Source organism: Pleurodeles waltl, chromosome 7, assembly GCF_031143425.1.
Source record: "Pleurodeles waltl isolate 20211129_DDA chromosome 7, aPleWal1.hap1.20221129, whole genome shotgun sequence".
Classification (NCBI taxonomy): domain Eukaryota; kingdom Metazoa; phylum Chordata; class Amphibia; order Caudata; family Salamandridae; genus Pleurodeles; species Pleurodeles waltl.
Genome location: NC_090446.1, coordinates 936,882,579 through 936,906,209, shown reverse-complemented (window position 1 = coordinate 936,906,209; position 23,631 = coordinate 936,882,579). Strand labels below are relative to the sequence as shown.

Genomic DNA, 23,631 nt, shown 5'->3' with positions numbered 1-23,631 from the left:
AGCAGGTCATTCCATACTTTAGGAGCAGTATAATAGAAGGCTTGAGCTCTTCATCTGGTTTTCTGTATGTGTGGAATGTGCGCGAGTCGGAGTCCAGACAAGCAGAGGTGTCTGTAAGGTTTGTGAAAGCAGATGCAATTGATTAGGTATGTTGGGGCAATGTTATGAAGTGCCTGTAAAATGTCGGTAAGGAGTTTGAATTGTGCTTGTTTATGTGTGTGGTGCCATTGGAGCTTCTTCGGGTGTGGTATGATGTGAGTGCAGCGTGGGAGGTTGAGATGATTCTGGCCTCCGAGTTTGGAAGGGCTGCAGCCTTTTGCTGATTTTTAAGTTTGATCTCGACATGACTTGGGCGGTCATGTTGAGTTTGCTGTTGACGATCCTGAGGTCCTTGGCACAGGTGGTGTAGTTGGGTGTCGGTCCTAGCACTGTTAGCCACCAAGTGGAGTTTACGGTGATCTGTTCTTCCTGAAGATTGCAATTTCAGTCTTGTTAGTGTTCAGCTTCAAACAGACATCACAGTCCCCTGGCATGCATGGCATGTGTAACATGTTGCTACATTCCACTGAAACATGCCTGGATCACATTTTAGGGCCTCAAGTATAACACCAAAACACAATGTCAGAGAGGACACTGTAGCTAACCGTTTCAGAGCACGCACAACAAATGTAGCAGCTACTTGCTCGACCAACCCAAGAGTGCTTTACTGTCTCATCAGAGGGTAGAAACCCTACAGAGAAATGTTATAACACAATACAATACTAGTGCATGATCTCAAAAAATTCCAGTCCACTTCTATATATATAGTAGGTCAGAAAATGCAATCAAGTGCAGTAACTGATCTAAGAATGACTAGTGTCCCCGGGGATCCCCAGGTATCCCCAGAATTCAGATTTGTCTTTGTGTGATGTTTGTAACAAGCTCAGAGGCTTGTTGAAGATTGTCAGTCACATTTGTAACCATTAAATATCTCAGAAGTCTGGTTTTCCTCAGGGTACTTTTAAGTATGCATTAGACATTGCAACTTACATATCTATTTGACAATTGACTTCAGCTTCTCAGTGTTGGTCACAATTGCGTATTGTAGAAAATGTTTCCTCTATAGATAAACTATTTTTATTAATATTAGCATGTGCTGCCTGTACCGTAGACATAATCTCCTAGTACTGCTCCTTTGATGCAGGAATGTTCTTGTGCCTGCGCTACTCTGAGTTGCAAGTTTTGGTAGGCGGATTGTTCTTTACTTTGTTCTTGGCAGAGCGCCTCAGAGTAATTGCAGCAATTGATGAGATTGTATCAATCACTCAATCAATCTTTTTATTTGGGTATAATTCATCCACAAAGCAGCAGCACCAAATTCACACATAAACATGTTTCCTAAAACACACTAGAGATGGCAAACCAAAGTGAAAACAAAATGTGACAGAACGGTGTATTTTATACATTATCAAAAACTTTGTTCAGCAATAATATAACGATTATTAGTTCAATTATAGTTTTAGGTATGTCCTCCTAATCTACATTGTATATATATATATGACAGATACAAATCCTATAAACTTATTGCAAGTGAACAGGCACATTCCAAGGCAGCATACATATCTTATTTTTTTAATTCTGGAAAACAGGAACTAGCTAGTCACTCTTTGTTGAGGACAGCAAAGCAAAAGTTGGATTCCTGTGTCTAAGCCCCATCAACATAGACATAGAACTCAAAGACTTACGATGCCCAGATCAATTCATAACTTGTTCACCAGGTAAGATATATACTGTGAAGCTGATATAAACAGTCTGTATTTCTGGGATAAAGCCTAGTCAAATATGGCTGTTTTCTTGGGACAGGTTTAACTGCCAATGGTTCTAGCCCTTGGTTTTTATTAAAGTTATCTTAAACTCTCTTTTCTTATCTAATGTCCATTACTTTTACTGCAAAGCTGTTGTGTTCACCGACATATTATTGGAGTTATACCCAGTAGATCCCTAGGGAAATAGCCTTTACAACACAGCGATTAGCACACAGTTCCTTTACCACACATGTTTTTACCATGCAAATGTTTACCGTGCCTATACCATGTATTTAAGGTAAGTATAAATGATTGTGTGTGTGTGTGTATATATATATATATATACACACATTTAAGGGTTGAGGGTTGGGTAGGGGTTTATGGAAGGGTAGGGGTATTTATAGGGTGGCAAAAGTATTTTAAAGTTTAGGGATCGGTAGGGATATAGGGTGGTAAGGGTATTTTTAGGGTTTGGGGTGGATAAGGGAATTGGGTGGTAAGGGTATTTTTAGGGTTTAGGGGTGGGATATGCTGAGGGGTCACACTGTGCACCACTTGGACCCCTCCATGTGTCCTTTGGGGTCAGGATAACTGTATTCTGAACCCTTATGGGTTTTTACACTTTATTTTTCCCTTCCCCGGGCCAAGCGACAAGGAAATGGAGGTCGTAACTTTCTTGTCAGGTTGCGGACAGCCAATCAGGGCCTTGCTTACCCCAGGTCCGCAGATTCTCTGCAGGTGGATCCACAAAGGATTCACATCCCTAGGTGTCTCTATTTATTTTCCTTTAATAACTCCAAAACTACTGAATAGATCAACATCAGATTACAACAAGCATTGGCAAAGCCAACAGGTCTCGCCTTTTGAGCCACATAAGTGTTTAGCCATGTAGCATATTATCCTGGGTTAAATACATTACACTAAATAATAAAAGGCATAGAAAAAAAATGGTGACCAAGACATCGTGCCTCACCTTGTTTAATAAATAAGGCTTCATTTGTGGATTTTTGTTTTACAACAGTTCTGTTGACTAAGTTGCAGAGTGATCAAATCATAAATGAATAGTGTTGTGCAGATAAGTGAAACGGATTGGACATACTACAGTAGCCAGAATTATAGACATCTCTGATTAGTCTAGCAAAAATCCATACTTTACTGACTTGATCCAGCATTGCAGAGTAAACCAGCCACAGACCACCAGATTAAGCACTTCCTACAAACATAGAGGTGTATTTTTAGTTTACTTTAGCATCTGTTTAATATGTTAATGATCTGTAGTTTAAAGATGTTATCAGTAAATCTGTCACACCTTTTCTCTGTCCACTGTCCCTAGGGGTTGAGAGATACAGCTGCATACAGGGCTGTCACCTTTTCAAGAGAAAAATACCATCCATTTGTTTTTGTTTTAAGCGCCTGCAAAGGCCCTGATATTATTCTAAATAGGCCTTTAAAGAAATGTGCAAGTATTAATAGGTGCCATGACCTTCTGCCTTTGTTTACTTTAGTTGTTAGTCAGGAGTTTTTAATGCAGAACCAGAACACTTTTAAAAGCACTTTCTATTTGTATTTGCTGTTTCAATCAGGCATCGGGGAAGACAAAAAATGAATGGCTCCCACAAGCTGGCAAATCAAACAGCGTGCTGGTAGTGCCCAAGACACACTGAGAAAGACTTGCCCATCTGTGAGCTCATTCATTGCGAATACGGATGGCAGCTGGGCATCGCCAGATGTGGCTAGGTCAATACCGGCACACAAAGTCTGATCACAGCAACAAATGTGACGATAAGAACATGATTTACAGCCTGTTTACAATGGCCAGGTTCTGACCACAGCCAAGGGGTTTGTTTATAGGCTGCACATTTCCATTAAGCTGCAGAGGGACATTTTATGTTCCCGCATACTGCGCCGCACAGCATCAACCAAATTCAAAGCGCACACCTGCGTACTGACCCTCAGTAGGATTGAGAATCCTGAATCTTTTCAACACATCAGACCCGATTCAGCACGCAGTTGTTAAAGCCTGCAGAACTCTCCACGAACCTACCACACATCAGAAAGCAGAGCAGGGAGCACTGACATCAGATTAAAGCCAATTTGGCACTCAAAGGGTAATGATCGTTTAATCAGGCCTGATTTTACTGCCCAGTTCTACCACCAACAGCCACTTTGTTGCGCAATTTTGCAACCCCTGCATTGAGCTGGGAGTGTAATGCAATTTTTTTTTTTTTTTTAAAGCAATGCGCAATGTCAACACCGTGCACGTGCAAATGTTTCAATGCTGCAGAGCACAGAATAGAAACCCAAGTGTGGGTGTAAAACCCCTGCATAAAGATGAAGGTAGCACGAGGTCTTCAAGACCGAGTGACGTAAAAAACAACCAATGACATGATAATGGCGTGGTACAGGCAGCGCACCGAGCACTCTCACGGCACACTGGAACCAGTGCTCAAGAGGCTGGGTAAAAGAAGCGCTATAAAACAAGGGCTGTAACGCAGCTTGCCGAAGCTCTGCATTAAACCCTTTGATGGGCATCACCCTGGCGGGGCCTGGGCACTCTCTAACCCTGGAGTAAATAGAAGACGGAGCTAAGTATGGTGTCTTCTCGGAGTCTGCCCTTCCATAGCGGTGGCTGCAGCAACACTGAGTGCCCTTGGCGGTAACAAGAGCCTCCTCCCAGTGCTCTCAGAGGCAGCCCAGTGTGTACAGCCTGTGGATGCTGGGCTGTCAGGAGCCTTGCGAGCACCCTGCAGGAGGGCAGTTACCACCGCTGACAGCAGGGAGGTTTTCAGTGCAATAAAATGTCACATAGACAGCAGGATCAAAGCAGAGGCACTTTTGGGAACACAGCATGCCTCTGATTCCATCAGAGAAGGCCAAAAAAGGAACCAAAACCATGCATGTTTGAACTATTTCCTTCCCTCTACAATAACAGAGTGGAGGAAGGGCGGGTTGCACATGGTGCATAATGACGAGCAGCATTTAGTGCACTTCATGGCTACATTAACATTGTAGAATTAGGAAGTTAGCAAATCCAATTATACGTTTGTTCATTAAGGGCCAGATGTAGCAAAGGGTTTTACCCATTCTGTGTCTATGGGAAAATGTGTTCATACAAATGGCCCTAAATAACTATTACACAAGTCCATATTTTCTAAAGGCATGAGGAAATTAGGTGATTTGTCCAGAATCACCGGGTGTCCTGAGGACACCAACATTCGAACCTGGCTGATTTACAACCCTGTTTACAATGGCGCTGCAGCAAGTGAAAACACTAGCACTCCTAAGGAGGGATCCCAGAAAAAGGAATAAAGTAAACCCTTTTACAGCTGCTTTAATGGGACAAGTGGAACACTACAAGTACTGGGGAGCCGCTCCATGGGAGTGAACGACTGATGAAAAGGTGGGAAAAATTGAAAAGATTAACCACTTGGAAGCAAGGATTTTCAAAGGATACTGAAAGAAACAAATGAAAAGCACTGGGTGGAGTGTTACCCCCACAAAGTATATACATCAGGACTCGAAGAGACAGCACAAGCGCTGCCTCGCCTCGACCTAAAAAGGGCTCTTTCTAAACCAGGATCTAGGTTTCTGTCAAATTTGGTGTATTTCCGTTCAGCGGTTCGAACTGTAGTCATACCTACAAATTGCAAAATTCCCATAGATATTGCATGGGGAAAAAGTGATTCAGACCCATCTTTACAAATCACCCTGACAGCAGCTGAACTAGCTTGCGTATTAGTTTTGAGAAACTCGTGAAGATTCATCATAGGGTGCCAAAGTTATTAGCAAAACAAAAAACACTTAGTCTATGGGAAAAGTTTGTCCTAACTATAACTACAAACTGGCAATCACTATTAGGATATATATATATATATATACGCACCTGCATTTTAGGGGCAATATGCGTGTTAAAAGGCACAAATTGTAAAAACAAATATATCATGGTAAAGGCATGAGTGGTAATTGGCAACGTTGTAATATCATACAGCACTACAGAATTATGCTCCATTAAATGGCGAGTGTTAGGAGTCAGACAATCCTGTCAGCGAAACTCTTATCTGCAGGTGATGAAATGTAGAGCAGTGCCGTTATACCTAGAATTAACAGGCACACACAATGATTGGTATTTCATAATTTTAAAGATTATTTATAATGCATTACTTGCGTACATAACAAATGCATCAGACTGGCCATGATTATTATAAACAACTCAGCAAGTAAAGTGCAAATTAGTGAAAAGGTTAAGAATCCTGAATTATGTTTCGGTGCACATCCCTAACCTGTTAGTCTATTTCTTACCAAATCTATCTTATATAGTTTCCATCCAACCTATATAGCTGGTTAATTCTTTATGCTTTATTATAGCAAGCTGAGTGCAGTTTCCCCCACATACTTTAAGCTGTCATCTGGTCAGCAGCAAGAATTCAACTCTTCACCATCTCCCCTCAGCAACAAGTCCACGTGTATCTACACCCCAGGGCGGTACCTTACATGCACCAATTGCTAATGGTTTCTTACGGAGCGAGTTAGGGTCACGCTTGCCACACTTGATCAGCTCTTGCTTGGTTAGGAAAAATGTCCAAACAGTGCCCCATTGTAAAAGCATACAGAAGCCATGGATGATAATGCAATGCTACTTTACCAGCTTCCTTCCAAGACAGATCTGTGCAAAATCATTTTCTCCTGACTACATCACATGCATCAGAGCATTGGAAAGTTTTCCCTTCTCTGTCTTGTTAGGAGTTTCCAAAATTAAAATATGCTAACCAAGTGTACATTTGTCACCGTTACCATTCAAGCAATATGCTTTTCTAAGCCCAGTGTCTATGCATAGATTAACTAATGCTAAATTAGGCAATGGTTACACTAAATTAGGCCTGTCCTACATGTAAAATGCACTACTGTCATAAGAAAGCCCTGCCACACATGATAGGGGTCTGACATTATCACGTATACGTTGATCCAGGGTGCACCAAACTTGAGGCATTTCAAGGTTATACCACATCCCCTTCTAGATAATAAAGCCCGAACAGCATCTCATTAAATGATGACCTATGGGTTGGTTCAGTCTTACCCAGAAGATTAAGAGAAGCATTTCAGCCTAGTATTCAATCTAGGATCCCTAGAGAGAAACACGTTTGGTGTAGCCAATCTAATGAACGCTAACACTTCAGAAGCTAATTCTGTGATGGTTGCAGTATCTCAACCATCCCAAAACCCCACAGCTCTGCCCCATATAAGTTGCAGGAAAGGGACTGGAATTGTACACCGTATTAATAGAATGTTTACTAAATATCTTGTATGATTTTATGTCCTCAATCGATGCAGCCAGGGCATTTTGGTACTTGGGAATCAGTTCAGACCAAATGGTGGAAAACAAAAACTTATGCCAAAGTAATCAAGAGATCTGACCTGATCTAGTTTGCTACACTCAAACGTCTGTCTTCTAAGTTTTGCTGTTTCTCAACCACCAGCACTTTGCATTTAGGAACCTTAATCAATACTATGTTTTCTTTACAAAACCTTTCAAAGCTGGTTAACAGTTTGACAAATGTTCAGTGCTGGGACATAGAACTGGATCAACTGCATAAAGAAGAAGTGGGTATGGTGGGGGGGGTAGATATTTTCCTGTCACAGGGCAACACATTTAAAGGTTTTTAAACTAGCATTTGAGTTAATATATGCATTAAATAATGAAGGACTCGTTGAAGATCCCTAAAATGCTAACTTTGGGTAGGCAATTTCACCAGTAAGATTCGACAAAGAGTAATATATCTGATCCTCACGATCGTTTGTGTGCAGAGATTTTATCTCAAGCAAACCAGACAAGACGCCTGTGCTAAGCATTGTCAAAAATAGTGCTTCCTGTGAACTTCTTCAAAAGCACTGTTGGCCTTTGATTCAGAACACAGCCTCCCCTGGATTACTTTGCTGAAAAAATTAAGAAAGAACATCTATGTGTGATATTAGATGGAATTGGATGGATTTGACTGGATCCCTTCGTGTGAACTGGGCCAATTATAGCCTTCCACCACAAGCCAGGAATCTTCCCAGTGTGTAGCACTGGGTGTAACACACAGAGAATGAAGACATTCCAGACTACTGGCTTTTTCTTGTATAGGTCCCTAGGGACGAGAGGAGTCTCGTCCAATTTAACTTTCTATAATGCACCAAGAACGTCCTGAAAGATGATTGGCTATATACTTTGCACTAGATGAATACTAGGTATGGTACCAAAATATCACAACTCAAATATTGTCTTAATACTTAATACTGTGTCATAAATATTGTTTACAAAAATATCACCACATTTTAGTTAATAATAATAAATCTACATCCATTACGATAATATTTTTGCTAGGCTGCCACTGTACATTCCTTTATTGTCGAAAGAAGCACCAGCTGCTTACATCGACCTCACTGCCACAAGCTGCTTTCAAACTACTAAAATAAAGCAGTCTCCTCCCTATGACGTACCTGTACTTCACAGTGTGAGCCTGAGATGCAATATGTGTTTCTTAAAATGTTCATAAGGTTTGTGACCCTCTTCTGTGGTTTTGTGCTCAAGTGAGAATGTATAAAACAACAAAAATATTTCAAACAGATTTCATTTGATTCCATCCAATGTGCATTTAATAAAAGCATCCTATGAAAGTTAATCCAGCAAAAACATGATCAACTTCAAACAAGAAATAAGGAAAGAAAAGAAAAAGAACCCAAAGAAATGATACAATCATAAGGGGATATTCATAATAACCTAGACCTGCTCTACACATCGTTCACTTCGACAAGTTTCTTCTGATAGTGCGAGCACTCACTCGATCCATGTGTGAGCTTTGACTCAGGGACTCATTTCAAAGCCCTCTTTTTGCCTACAGCTGTTTTATTCTAGTGCAGGTATCTTCTGTTATTAAATTGATGAAGGTTATTTTCAAATAGTAATTAGTGCATCTAGTGGTTGTGTACTTCTCTTCATAACATGGGCAGCTCAACATTCTTGCTTGTGATGGCCAAAAAAGACACCTAATATATCATTTTTCTGGGCTTCCACGATTGTCAGGCTTGACTTTTCTTCTTTTCTAAGGAAGTCAAGACCTAGATTCCAAGTCAAAAATACATTAAGCAGGACTTATTTTTCCTCCGTGCTCTTGTTTTACTATATCTTTTCCTGGAGATGGGCCTACAACCATTAACGGGCTGAAACGTCATTGAATAACCAAGGGACCTCAGTGCTTGTCTAACAAGACTTCATTCATTCTTTGATCTTGATTAATCTTGTGTGACTAGCTCTACTAATAATCATACGGTGGGACAGTTACTTACAACTGAAATGCAAAAATGCATGCACACACATTAGACTGACCACTAGTGTTTTTATTGGCTAGTTTTATTGTTTTTTCCACACTTTAATATGTAAAAACTGCTTATAATTGTATCATTTCATGACGTTCCTTCGATTTTCTTTCCTTATTTCTCGCATGAAATTGATCATGCTTTTGCTAAATTATTTGACATAGCATGATTTGATTAACTGTAAATTAGGTGGGATCAAATGATAAAAATTAATGTTATTTCTATTTAGGGTCCACCTTCAATAGGGAGTCACAGGGAAGCTACTATTTTATATAAGTACAGGTTCGAGTATTGCTTAGGGCTTGTCAATAGTTCTGGCAACTATGTACATTTCTTGAAAATCAAATTAGAAACCCATGTCTAATGAACAAAATAATTGAAACTCCAGTTAGTGGGAAAAACACTAATGGAAACATAGTTTGGTCAAACATAATAAAAGAAAAAAACAACTAAAAATACTTACAAAAAATAAACTGTTAAAAAAAAAAAAGAAAATTGTCAAACTCTCAGCGAATTCCGCTTAGAGTGCATAGTTTTCATATTGAAGCAGAGAAAAGATGTGAGGAGACAAAGGTAAAAGGATGTAAGGGAGACAGAGGGGTAATAGAAGGAATGGGGGCGTGGTAAAGCCTCCTTGAAGAATACAAAAGGTGGCGCTTTGAGCACTTTAAAAATGGCTGAAGCAGGGGGCCACAAAGGGCAGACAGTGGAAGCAGGGGGGTGAGGAATAACCTCTGGGAGCGGCAACTTAATAAAAGTCTAAAACATCACCCATTTTCAGGATGTGGCAAGAGAGCGTATTGTAAAGGGATCGTAGCATTCCTTGCATAAAAAACGACAAACAACCCGCTTTGAAAGCTCATGGTATTTACACCTATTTAAAAAATCACGTGAAAGACAATTTCGAAAAACTAAGACATTATACGAATTGTTTTCTCCCAAATGCTAAATGTCGTTCATCTTGAATATTTTTAATAAACAATTTAGGTGAAATGGTTTCCCAGATAAGGTATCCCAGATGTGTTTTTTTCGGAGATCACATACAGCGATAGTTCCTGCAGCACAGACATGCTGAAAACGTAACCACAGCATAAGTAACTAGCAACAGATTTTTCAGTTTATCGCTCTATGCATCTAGTAAAGTTGAATATGATGACCTCCTTAACTTTTTGCACCCTTGCGAGTTGATTAATTTACACATTTTTATTTTTGAGATGCAGTGTTCTGAAATGATGCTTAAAAACGAAGGAATGGACTCCGTTCTGGAAAGTATTGATCTCCTAAATAAACCTCCGACTGTGCAGGACTCCCATCGGGCCTGGAGCGCTCTATAGAGACATAAAAAGAATGCAAAGGAATAGGTGACACGATCATCCCCGTTTATAGATGTGTCTGGTGGATTGATGGGACCTCTGCACACGCCACAGATTTTACAATATTAAAGCCATGTCGTGCCTTCTATTTGTTGGGGGCGTGTCTGGAACACAAAGTTTTAAGTGCTTCAGAAGGAAATGTGGCAAAATTAAATTTTTTGCAGGATGTGGTTGGCATTAGAAAATTCGTATGGATGTTACCAACAATGACAGCAATACCATGGCTGTAATTCTGTATTACAATTTCCAAGGGGTGGACAGGTCTACTAAGACATCATGGGATTTGTGCCCATGCTTCCAAAAGATCTTTAGTGCTGGGGGAGAGACAGTCAGTGGGCAAGCACGCCTTACATGTCAGTGATTCTGCCACAGTTCTACCAGCTTTCACTGGCACCAGCATTTCATGGACCCTCATGATGCCCCCCTATAGTCCACCTTTCATTTGTGGCGGGTCAAAACTGCAAACATCACCCCGGGCTGTAGGGATTAACATTGGATATCAATGTAGCCATCAAAGTACCCTTCCTCCCTGCTGCACAAATGTACTTTACAGCGCCTTTGTATAGAACTAGACCGAAGACTTTTTCTCAAAGCCCCAGTCATTGGCCCTCAGAAGTAGAACCTTCATTAGTGCCTTTAAAAAGAAAAAAAAACAGCAAAGGGTAAAAAAGATGATGACGGATGAGAGACATATGGTGAAAAGCAGGGAAAAATACTGCAATAGGGCCTGCTCCACTTACTGGTACCCTAGAGCAAGTGGTAACTGTATGGAATGCTCACGTCTGCATTTCTGTTCTCTTTCATCTTAGGGGCCAATTAGAATGGCAATAACAATCCTTGCAATCGCAATGGTGTGCTAGAGAAATGCGGAATGTAAGGCATTCCACTGTTATGGTGAATCTGGAATCCCCTTGTTGATGCTGGGTCTTGTGGTACATCAGACTTGCACATCCACTGGAGGGTTGGATGGTTGAAACCATGGTAACAGGTTTGAATATCTGAGGGTCCCCTTGGATATTCATCCTTCCCAGGTAGATATAGTGCGCACCATTGAGTTTTGTAACAATGAACACACATTGCCTGTAAATTGTGCTCTAGGCTGAACATGCGCTCTACAAATGCAATGTTTTTGTTATGATATGTAGGGTCCACGTCTGTGACCAGTGGGAAAAGCGCCCCACCTACCCTAGTATAGGAATGGCCACCTGGACTGGGGCATGTCTGGAGTTCTGGGGGAGGCTTTGTCTCTGCAGTCCAAACCAATGCCAGGCCTGGAGATACAATGCACACACTGGAGTAGGGCTTCCTTCCCTTGCTCTGAAGATCCTGTCCGCACTGAAAGTAAAGGAGTGCTAATGTGTCCTTGCCTACTGCCGGAACAGATAACAGGAACATTATTCACAGTAAAAATCAAATGTCGACATTTCAGAGTCCTCTTTGGAATTCAGAGGAGACAAGCAGTAGACAATAGGTCTCCTTAACAAATGGCTTGGGCTGCAATAAAACCTATCTTCAAAATAATCTCTGGAGTGCAAACAATCTGCTAAGAGCTCTGCACCATAATGCGTGTTTGCTCATTCTGCCTGTGTGTATTTTATGCAATAATTTCTGTATGCAGGTTTGCTCTGTGCCGGCCTGGTGGCAGACCGGAGGTACACGATGAGAGAAAAAAGAAAGTGCTCACCATTGATTAGACAGGGGTACTCCAGCCACAGAAAGGCCGCTCACGTAGTTAATACTTTAGAACAGGTCTTAAAAATGGACCGAGAGTGGCTTTTAGCTCAACCCAGTAGAGTATTACTTCCTCAGCCCATTCCATTGACTGTGTGGTGTGTCCTTCCACTCTCATGGAAGTATTTCCTATGAAATACATGTGGCACTATTTTAAATCTGAAAAGCACAATCAATCATCACTCTTTTTTTGTCACATTTAATTATTCATTCCCAACATAAATTTCAGTTAAAAAAGCGCATAATGATTTACTACATATATTTGTGTATAATTTTATATTTGTACTGGCCCTAATGTGTGACTTTTTACATTAACAGTTAAATATAGTTGGAGTGTGGTCACGGTAATTTAACAGGAGTCACTGTAGGCCTCAGTTAAAGGCTCCATTTTAAATGAAATGTTTTATTCCTGCAGATTGAGCGGAATCTTTTTCTTGCTCCAGGAGCCAAATTTCATTGTGTTAATTGTATTGTTAGATTTCGTGTGAAGGTCATTGCTGTTCCATTTTAATGGTTTGGATGGTGAATACCAGCACCAGTGTGAGAAGGGTGAGGGAGAAGAATACCTCCTTGTGCGATATCTATGAAGGCCACAGTGATGGAACATTCTGCATTGTATTAATCTTAAGAAGTGGGCCTACATCAGGTACATCGTGAACGTTCATTCTGATTGGTTCTTTCCTTGTGGGAAGCATAGGATTTCCATAATGTTTCCAAATTTCACGATTTAATTGCGTGTTTTGGGTATTAGGGAGCCAGACTTACTTCTGCAGGTGGACATTCCCTTTTCCACTTGAGACTCATTGTTAGTTTTGCTCAAAGAGACCGTTTGTTTTTGGAGTGAGCACATCTCTCTTGTCCTGAATGAAACTTTCATTTTGTTCTATTTTAGATATTGTATTTACTGGCACCTGCTGATTATGAATTTCCCAACTTTGCCTGCAACTTTAGCTTAGCATCAGGGGAACACAATCTATTATAATTTGACTATTCTATCTTTAAATAGCCTGCTTTGCAATTGCCTATAGACATTGCCGGATTATATTCACATATGCTGTATTCAGGTGATTATTGATTTATGAGTAAACTGATTTGATTTGAAGTCATAATTTACGAATGTGTTAATAAACCTTTATGGTTTGCAAATGTTCTCCCCTCTGTCCTTACTGTAGCTTCTTCCCCATCCCTGGACCCTGGATATGAATTATGCCACACTGGAGCTGCGTTCAAACGTTACTTTATTCCTCAACGTACACTAACCTACTGTGCATAACATCATGCTTTGTTTCCCACACCTGCTATCCATTTTGTACTTCCTGCTCAGAGTCCGCCCAGTACCACAAGGGTTCTAGTACATATAGCCTCCAGATGCTACAGCTCTCCCATTGTGAAATAAAATGGTGGCAGACGTCACCAAAATCAAATTTCCTTAATTAATCAGCAAGGCACTCTCACTTGTCTGTCAGCTCGATTTGAGGTGATTGAGGCTCACCCTGATCGGGCACTGGGCCAGTAGGCTAATGCTCTTAAAGCGGACAGCATGGCTGGGTCATTTCCCTTACAGTTTCAGGGCTCAGCGAGTGTCTCAGTAGGTTTTTAAAATGTGATATGACAAGAGTGATGGATTGTCCAGAATGATGTGCCATCACCATATCTCCTTTGCACGCCACAACCTGTAAAGGATAAGCAGCAAAAGGAGTGTCCTTTTTCCATCTGCGTTTCTGCTCAACCAGTACCTAATTTCCTGTGTCAAAAACTGTCTCTTGGGTGTGGCGATGCTGATCTGCATATGTTTTCATTTTTCTTTGCTGAATCTTGTCAGAAGTCACTGATCAATTAGGACTCCATTGAGATAGTTTTGTTCTGGTGACCCTCCCAAATAGCAAGTTTACAGGACTCTCACCTGTTGTGGGATGAGGAGTTGATCAATAGGCCGGGAGGGCCTGACACATGCGTTGGTTCATGTTTATTCCCTTCATAGATGCTTGTTGAATGACCATGAATCATTTGACTATGCCATTGGCTGGTGGACAGTGAGGTGTGCTCTGTTGGTGTTTGAAGTTGAGTCAGACGAAGAATTCTTTGAACTCTCTGGTGTCAAAGCACAGACCATTGCTGTAGTTGAGAATCTTGAGGATACCTCACGGTGCAAAGATGTCATCAAGCCATTCTATGATTTTGTCATAGGTTGATGAGAATAGGACGTCCACGAAAGGGAATTCCAAATGTGGCATGACTTCAGATCTTTCTCGGCTATCTCATCTGACAAAGAGAACCACACTTGATCTCAGTGCTCATTTGGTGGATACAACACCCCAGTGTTTCTCATGAGCCAGCTCAATGACTCGTTGCCTTAGGCTTCGAGGTATGACATTTCTCGAACCTCGTAGCATCACACCTTCTTGGGTGACTGCTAACTCATCCTGTACATACTTGAACTTCAGAATTCAACATCGTTGGCAAGGGGCCGGATCTCTCTCCTCCATGACTGTAGGTAATCAGTTCTTTTATTGCACTCATGTCTTTGTCTGCATTGGTTGCAGCAAAGATTTTTTCCATAGACAGAGCTGCTGGTGTGCTGGAGTTACAATAACATTGAGATATGCTTCAGCTGTCTTGGCTGTCGAACTGTGATGATTCAGCGGCATTCGTGAAAAGTAATCTGTGGAGTTTTGATCCTTCCCCAGTTTGTGCACAATCTCATAGTCATATTCTTGGAGTCATAACCGTCACCTCTCTATCTAAGGCGGCAACTCAGTCTTTCACTTTTTAAAAATTGTAAGCAACGCCTGGTTGTCCGTGATGATGGTGAATCGTTTTCCATAGAGGAATACACAAAAGTGTTCGCAGTCCCACACCACACCACAGCCAGACTTCTCTTTTCTGGATGAAAGTAAGCACATTCTATAGCAGAAAAGCTTCGACTTGCATAGGCAACAATGTGTGAGAAGATAGTCAGTCAGCAGTCATCCAGAGACCCACAGGATCAAAACTCAGCAAAAGTGACTCAGCTTCAGCCCTTAAAGTCCAATGAAGTGAGTAGTATTATCATGATAACAGTGGCTGTTTTGTTTTTGCTGTTCTTATTTATTAAGCAGTTTACAAAGCGCATGTATACCTAAAGGACTTATCGAAATCCAAGGGGTGCCCACGTTAATTTCCAAACAACTGAGGGCACAATTTGCAAATAGACAGGTCTAGCAAAGCAGATGCAAACTGTGCTCCTGCTTTTATGGCCTTTCTCTGAATTGGGTTGCATCACAAAATATCCAGTCAAGTGTGGGGGAGAGGGTGGTTGCAGCAGGACCTGCCTAATGAATACTAATTATGCAAGTCACTACTTCTAGTCCCTTCTACTTTGCTACAACCATAGGATAGTGGCCTGCAAGGAACAGCAGATCAACATTACTATTTTTGTATTACCAAATGTAAAATGTTGTCTTTTAAAAGCAGGTCATGTTCCTTGAAGGAAAATATGCTGTTTTAAACATATATATGTTTTCCTTTTGGGAATACAAACATAATAATGGTGGTCTGCAGGTCCTTTGGACCAATGCCTACTCCCCCAATTTCATTCAACATGATTTACAAAGGTGAAAGTATCCTAGAGTAACACTTCCCTTTTGACAATCAGTTACCGCCCCACTGAGACTTTGGTGAATGATAAATGGTTTGAGACCACAATTGCGGGCGCAAACAATTTTTCCATAGTACTACAATTCGCAGTTAGGAGGTAATACCCCTTTCATTTCCCCACCTAACTGCGAGGATTCAGAATGGATCCCAAAACCCATTTTTCAAGTCAGAAATGCTTTTCTGACTTGCAAAATAGGTTCTGATCATGGAATACAATAATTTTGCCTTCACAAAAGTGTTTAATACACTGGTCCTGAGTTCTTCAAACTTTTCTGAAAGCATAATTCCAGTTCCATTGCTTTTTGTATAGTACAAACTTATTTGGGTAGCAATGGACCACTGTACATTATAGGGGTGTTGGAAAATGATACACGATCGTGCACATAATGTAGGTATTTACATATTTGAGTTTCACTATTATAGTACATTTCAATAATATAGGAACACGAAATGTAAAGGTTTTGCCCAGAAATGTTTAGGCAAATTCCTAGGCCATGAATTCAAACTTTGATCCCATGGCTGGGAGCTTAGCCACTAGATCCCTTCTCAATCCAGATGTGCTTAGCAAAAAGTCTCAAATAGGGCACATACTTTTTGTGAATCCAATCTCATTTTGTGAACCAACCTATGTACTAATCGGTCAGTTCACAAAATACAATATCAGAAAGGGTCTCAGAACAACTAGCTTAATTAATGTTAAAATTGAAAAAGTGACTCAAACCGATTGGCTGCAAGGACGGGGCTGATGGCGTGCAAGGCAAAGAAGACGGTCATGTCTGACTTTGCCTGTCAAAACTGAACACTATTTTTTTTATTAAAGACGCAGATTTACTTAAATAAAACTTAGCTGCATTTAAAATAGTTTTCATTTCTGAAAAATTTCAGTGAGAGTTGGTAGTGGTCTCCAGGATGACTGCCTACTCCCTCTGAAGCTGCCACCATGATTATCAAAGTGGAAAGGGTCTACAGGGAACTCCCTTCCCTGTTGCAAAAGGATCTCTGTGACAAAAGCAGTAATTCACTCAGCTATCCACATAAAATACAGATCTGTGATCTGAGTGGTATGCATCCTTTGCAGCAGGCATGTTAACCTTCCTCACTACTTTATGGTGAGACAAAACGCCATCTCTCTTTCTAGCAAGTACATTAATCACAAAAGTTATCTTGACATGTTCATTGCTGCCTGAAAGCTGGGAGCACAAGGTACTCTGCAGCAGGTGTTTTTAAATTATGTTATTTCAAAACACAGTGCCCCCATTTTTCTTCCTCTAAGTCAGCACCCTCTTACCCCATGTCAGCACCCAGTGCAGCTGCACCAGTCACACGGCCCTGAAGCCAGCCCTGCACAGAGTCCAAATCAAAATTTGGAAGGGAAGACCAAAACACGCTTCTTCCAAACAGCGATTCTGAAAACATTTCTAAATCTAATTAGCTATTCAGAACAATATTTTCAAATCACTAAATGGATTTAGTAAATTTAAAATAGTGTTTTATCAGTCACAAATATATTATTTTTTTGTGAAACACAAGTTGTCATACAACTAACCCACATGTAGTGTGGAGACCCATGAGTGACATCAAAATAATTTGATGTGTGTAAACTATTAGGCAGTAAACACAGCAAAACCAAACATAGTGCAGCAATTTTGCTCCTCTTAAAGCTATTAGCATTGTAAATTACTAACTGGACTTTTCTTGCCATATAAATTGAAAAGTAAAACAGTTAACATAAGCAATTCAATTCAGAGCGCCACGGCTGCCAGGAGCGTGAGCGCGAGAATTATTGGCTCTTTGCGTGAATGTCTAGAAAGGATTGCGGTTGGGATGATAGGCAATCCGAAACTGGGGGAAGGAGACATCACACGCTGTAACAGGAGGAAAAGTGACACGGTATGGTGGCCAACAAAAATGTTCACTAAGTGAAATCGCCTGGGAGGGAACTCAGCATACAAAGGAGGGACATTTCACAAAATAGACAAATAAAAATGAAGCATTTTAAAAAAGCCATCACAAAGTAAGAATAGCAAGAGTGGGCGTGGATAAAAGCCCACAGAGAGATTATAACAGGCCAGAGCGTTTGTGGGCTCAACCCAAAAATAATAGCTAATTCGTAAATTATTAACAGCTATTAACTTAGCTTATCGTATTACAATCTGGAACATCTGTATATGTAACAAAAAGCAACTGATGACCATTTTAGTCAATGAGATGCATAAAAGGCAAACATTATGTCTTGACTCTCTGAACTAAGGTGGTAGAGTTTTGATCACGATGCTGTATGTTTACTGTAAAGCAGGTATCAGTGGGCTCCACAAAAACCTCTATCAGCCTGGTTCATCAGTAATGTTCAACCATTACAGAGAAACGGCTGTTAACTTTGTATATAGAATTTAATGAAGCACTACAGAGAAATTTCAAGTAAGAACAACTATAATACTTGGATTTATCTATGAAATAAAGATAGGTTTCCAAATGCTGGCATAAAAAGAAAAAGTATCAAAGCCAACCATGTGCAGATACAATTGTTATGTATCATCGAATACACGAAATTCTACAGATGCAGCAACATAAAGTGAACCAATTACTAAATGTGACGATTAGTTATTTTTGTCAGTGAACCCTGCTGCCTCAACTGCACCTTTTGGTAGGGTGAAATAAGCTTGCAAAGCGATGCCTGTTTTGTGCGTCTCTGAAGCTTGGTAAAACCATATCTTCACACAAAGCTGTGTATTACTCAGCATGCATCGTCAAAGGTGAAAGAAAACTGGAATATATAATTCAACTCTGACAGGCCTCTGCTGACTTTCACTTGAAGCCATAAACGACTTCAACCAGCACTGGCTAATAGGACTGGGCTTGGCAAGCTGCACTGTTTTTATTGACTATTTTGTAAACATATTCAGTAGACATTAAAAGTTTAAACGTAATAAAAAATACAATGGTGCCATTTAAAGGTTTAGTATCGTGGGATAGCAAAAATAATTAAAAAGTAAAACCTGAATGTAAAAAGCAAGAAATAAAAGCAGAAATGAAAAATGAGATTACCCCACCAGCCATGGCAGTAAAAGTGACTGCTTTTTAGGCGGATATGCACATGTGCGTAGGCAAAATGCTGCCACTCACAGCAAAGGGAGCCAGTGTCCCAATGGCTGAAGTGCATTAAGTTGATGACCCTTTCTGTACGTTGTGATGGGAGGAAGCAAAATGTGAACGACAACTGAACAGAAAAATGAATTAAGACAGCTCATCGATAGCAATGTACCTGTAGCGCATCAGGATAGAGCTGCATTGCAAGAGATCTAGGAATATTTTAGTACTATGATATTTATGCATGATCTTTGGCGGGAGAGAGGTATGTCATGAAAATTCTATGGGCCATACTAAAGGTCGAGATCGAGCTCCATTGTGAAAGGTCGATAGATATTTCAGAACAGAGACTGCTGCATGATAGAAAAAGATGAATAGAGGGACATCGAAAGACCTAAACATATTAAAATAATGTTTTGAATGTATTTTAGGGGTCATTAGGTACATTGAAATTTGTTTAAGAATTCAACATACACTTTGTGTAAAGCGATATGACTCAGATGTACTTTTCGATTACACTGAACAGCCAATAGCTATTTGTTCATTATGCTCTGCACCAGATGTACATGACCCATTTCTTACTGGGGCGCTATGCAAAGAAAACACATTATGGACCTTTGACTTGTGAAAAACTTGAGTGAGTAAGTCACCACACTTACGTAGCACCTCATATTCCCACTCACCCATCTACAGACTCAGTGGGCTCTTGGGCTGACTTAATTAAATCTTTAGGAATTAACCGGCTACTCCAATAAGAAAAAAGAGGGGCAGGATACAACGTCCCAATGGAGGGGAATCTAGATAACAGAGTCTGATTTAAAACATCTCTTCAACCTAGGATTAAAGAAGAAACCAAAGTACAGCCATGTGCTTCTGCCTAGCTAACCTTAAATATATGCTTAAACAATCATCACCTATAAGGGTCAGCCGCTGACAGAAACCTGTATGCAAGTGAAGCAACTCTGGAAGAAACTCCAGAGTATATGGAAATCCAGGGAACTGATGACTGTGCTACAGAAAAGTAATTCTGCTTTCTATGACAACAAAAGAGTCTAACATGATATTCCAGGGTTCTTAAAGTTATGTTATGTGCTACTAGCATAAAGATTACTACCAAACCTCAATTCATTGCAGATGGAGGTGATGGAATACTTCTGAGCTTGTTGTAGTTCTTACAAAATGACTGGAATCCCACTAATATCTTTGGCTTGAATTACATTTGTGACCATTCCCCTTCTGGCTATAAACTTACAGGCCTGGACCGTATTTCTTTGGCGTAAAGAGGTTTCAAGAATTCGGAGTCTCCTTCCAGCCTTAGTCCCTTCTCCGTGATTCTCAGGTTCCCCATTCCATCCTGGAATAAAAAAAAAGACATTAATTTACTAACCATGTCCCACAACTAAGAAGACAATAACAAACTCAGCAAATCTTGAATGAGAGAGGGAACTCATGAGAGAGAACTTCATCCACTGCTCAACAAAACAGAACTGCTCGTATCAACACAATAGGGAGATCTGCAAACCATACAGCTCCCACATAAGCACATGCAAGGACAGAGACCTGTACAAACAGAAGAAAAAAAAAAAAAAAAACAGAAAACGTAAAACAAAGGGCCAGTTGAAAGCCTTATAATGGTGGAAAAAATACCTTACACAAGAGCTACATCCAATTTTACCCAGACTAGGAACACTTTTTTTTTTTTCTTCTTTTCTTTTTTTTTTTACATTAGAGCCATCCAAACGTAACCCAGAAAAATAACCAGATTATCATCCAGTTCCACCACCTAAAGATACCATTGGAGGGCTACCCAGCATTAACCACTCAGGAGCCCATCAGAGTAAAGAAGACTACGCATCCACTCCAAGCAATGGAGGTCACAATCCACAAGATCTTCAACACGCTACTAATCAAAAGAAAACATGGAAGCATAGTCCAGTGTAACTAGCAAACAGACAACCAAGGATAAACAAGTGCCAAACAATTGGAGAACCGCCTCAACACAGGAAAATAAGAAAATATATGGAGACCATGAAACCAACAAAACCTAGTTAATCCATATCACGCACAATAACCATTCAAGTTTCTCTACTCAGGGGAATCACATGACATAGCTGTTCCATTCTACGTTGGTACCACAGGGCGACCACAGGGAAATCAAGTCCTAATAACCACTGAGGGTGAAGGATACAGGAACATCAGTAAACGACATAGTACAGGAGCGTCTTCCAACTTTATTGCCGTAGGAGAACTGAAGGACACAGGAGGAACAACAACTATTTAATGTCTTGAACATCAGAAGAAATAGACATGGTGTACTATATGTTCATGAGCTGGGGAATAAATGCTTGACGCCGCACTTTAGTGGTCAGCGAGATTGTACTGTAAGGTTGTGATGTTCTTTCTAGGAAGGTCAAAGCCTCACGAAATTGATATTTCCAGGAAGCAAAAAACAGCTTTTAGCGGCTACACAAGAACCTGTGGCATCGAGTCCTGAAGAGAAAAATGAATGCTACCCATCATCTTCAGAGGCCTCTTAGCAGACGCGGATGGTCACTGGCACCAGAGACAAAAGGAACCAAGGGGAAGGAACCACAACAACAAAGAGGGGGATGTCTAATGCACGATACAGATGAAGTATAATGTACGCGAAGAAGGAGCAGGGTATGAGAGGGAGGATTGGTGTTGTATGACAGGGAGGAAGACGAGGGCGCGACATGGAGGAAGTGTATTGTAGGACAAGGAGGACATAAAGGGTACAGCAAGGGGAAGATGTACTGTGCGACATGAAGGAAGCATAGCTTGTGACAGGGAGGAAGTTCAGGGTGGGTCAGGGAGGAAGTCCAGGGTGGGACAGTTCAGGGTGGGACAGGGAGGAAGTTCAGGGTGGGTCAGCTCAGGATGGGAGAGGGAGAAAGTTCTGGGTGGGACAGGGAGGAAGTCCAGGGTGGGACAGTTCAGGGTGGGACAGGGAGAAAGTTCAGGGTGGGACAGGGAGGAAGTTCAGGGTGGGACAGGGAGAAAGTTCAGGGTGGAAAAGGGAGGAAGTCCAGGGTGGGAAAGGGAGGAAGTCCAGGGTGGGTCAGGGAGGACGTTCAGGGTGGGACAGTTCAGGGTGGGACAGGGAGAAAGTTCAGGGTGGGACAGAGATGAAGTCCAGGGTGGGGCAGGGAGGAAGTCCAGGGTGGGACAGGGAGAAAGTTCAGGGTGGGGCAGGGAGGAAGTCCAGGGTGGGGCAGGGAGGAAGTCCAGGGTGGGACAGGGAGGAAGTCCAGGGTGGGACAGGGAGGAAGTTCAGGGTGGGACAGAGAGGACGTTCAGGGTGGGACAGAGAGGACGTTCAGGGTGGGGCAGGCAGGAAGTCCAGGGTGGGACAGTTCAGGGTGGGACAGGGAGGAAGTTCAGGGTGGGACAGTTCAGATTGGGGCAGGGAGGAAGTCCAGGGTGGGAAAGGGAGGAAGTCCAGGGTGGGAAAAGGAGGACGTTCAGGGTGGGAAAAGGAGGACGTTCAGGGTGGGACAGTTCAGGGTGGGACAGGGAGAAAGTTCAGGGTGGGACAGGGACGAAGTCCAGGGTGGGACAGTTCAGGGTGGGACAGGGAGGAAGTTCAGGGTGGGAAAGGGAGGAAGTCCAGGGTGGGACAGGGAGGAAGTCCAGGGTGGGACAGGGAGGAAGGACAGGGAGGAAGTTCAGGGTGGGACAGGGAAGAAGACCAGGGTGGGAAAGGGAGGACGTTCAGATTGGGAAATGGAGGAAGTTCAGATTGGGACAGGGAGGAAGTTCAGGGTGGGACAATTCAGGATGGGACAGGGAGAAAGTTCAGGGTGGGACAGGGAGGAAGTTCAGGGTCAGTCAGGGAGGACGTTCAGGGTGGGATAGTTCAGGGTGGGACAGTTCAGGGTGGGACAGGGAGAAAGTTCAGGGTGGGACAGGGAGAAAGTTCATGGTGGGTGAGGGAGGAAGTTCAGGGTGGGTCAAGGAGGAAGTTTAGGGTTGGACAGGGAGGAAGTCCCGGGTGGGAGAGGGAGGACGTTCAGGGTGTGACAGTTCAGGGAGGGACAGGGAGGAATTTCAGGGTGGGACAGTTCAGGATGGGAGAGGGAGTAAGTTCTGGGTGGGACAGGGAGGAAGTCCAGGGTGGGACAGTTCAGGGTTGGACAGGGAGAAAGTTCAGGGTGGGACAGGGAGGAAGTCCAGGGTGGGACAGGGAGGAAGTCCAGGGTGGGTCAGGGAGGAAGTCCAGGGTGGGTCAGGGAGAAAGTCCAGGGTGGGGCAGGGAGGAAGTCCAGGGTGGGGCAGGGAGGAAGTCCAGGGTGGGGCAGGGAGGAAGTCCAGGGTGGGACAGGGAGGAAGTTCAGGGTGGGACAGGGAGAAAGTCCAGGGTGGGAAAGGGAGGAAGTCCAGGGTGGGAAAGGGAGGAAGTTCAGGGTGGGACAGGGAGGACGTTCAGGGTGGGGCAGGGAGGACGTTCAGGGTGGGACAGGCAGGAAGTCCAGGGTGGGACAGTTCAGGGTGGGACAGGGAGGAAGTTCAGGGTGGGACAGGGAGGAAGTTCAGGGTGGGACAGGGAGGAAGTTCAGGGTGGGACAGTTCAGATTGGGGCAGGGAGGAAGTCCAGGGTGGGACAGTTCAGATTGGGGCAGGGAGGAAGTCCAGGGAGGGAAAGGGAG

At 42.2% G+C, this 23,631-nt stretch overlaps 1 protein-coding gene across 7 annotated transcripts in view; it reads right to left on the bottom strand.

Annotated features, from left to right (window-relative positions):
- Window positions 1–23,631, bottom strand: part of SGCD (sarcoglycan delta) — a 788,612-nt gene that overhangs the window by 211,476 nt on the left and 553,505 nt on the right. For all 7 annotated transcript variants that reach the window (XM_069199628.1, XM_069199629.1, XM_069199630.1 and 4 more), the window contains one exon: window positions 20,217–20,318. In XM_069199628.1, the coding sequence (XP_069055729.1) occupies window positions 20,217–20,318 (102 nt within the window). The remainder of the gene's footprint in view (window positions 1–20,216; window positions 20,319–23,631) is intronic.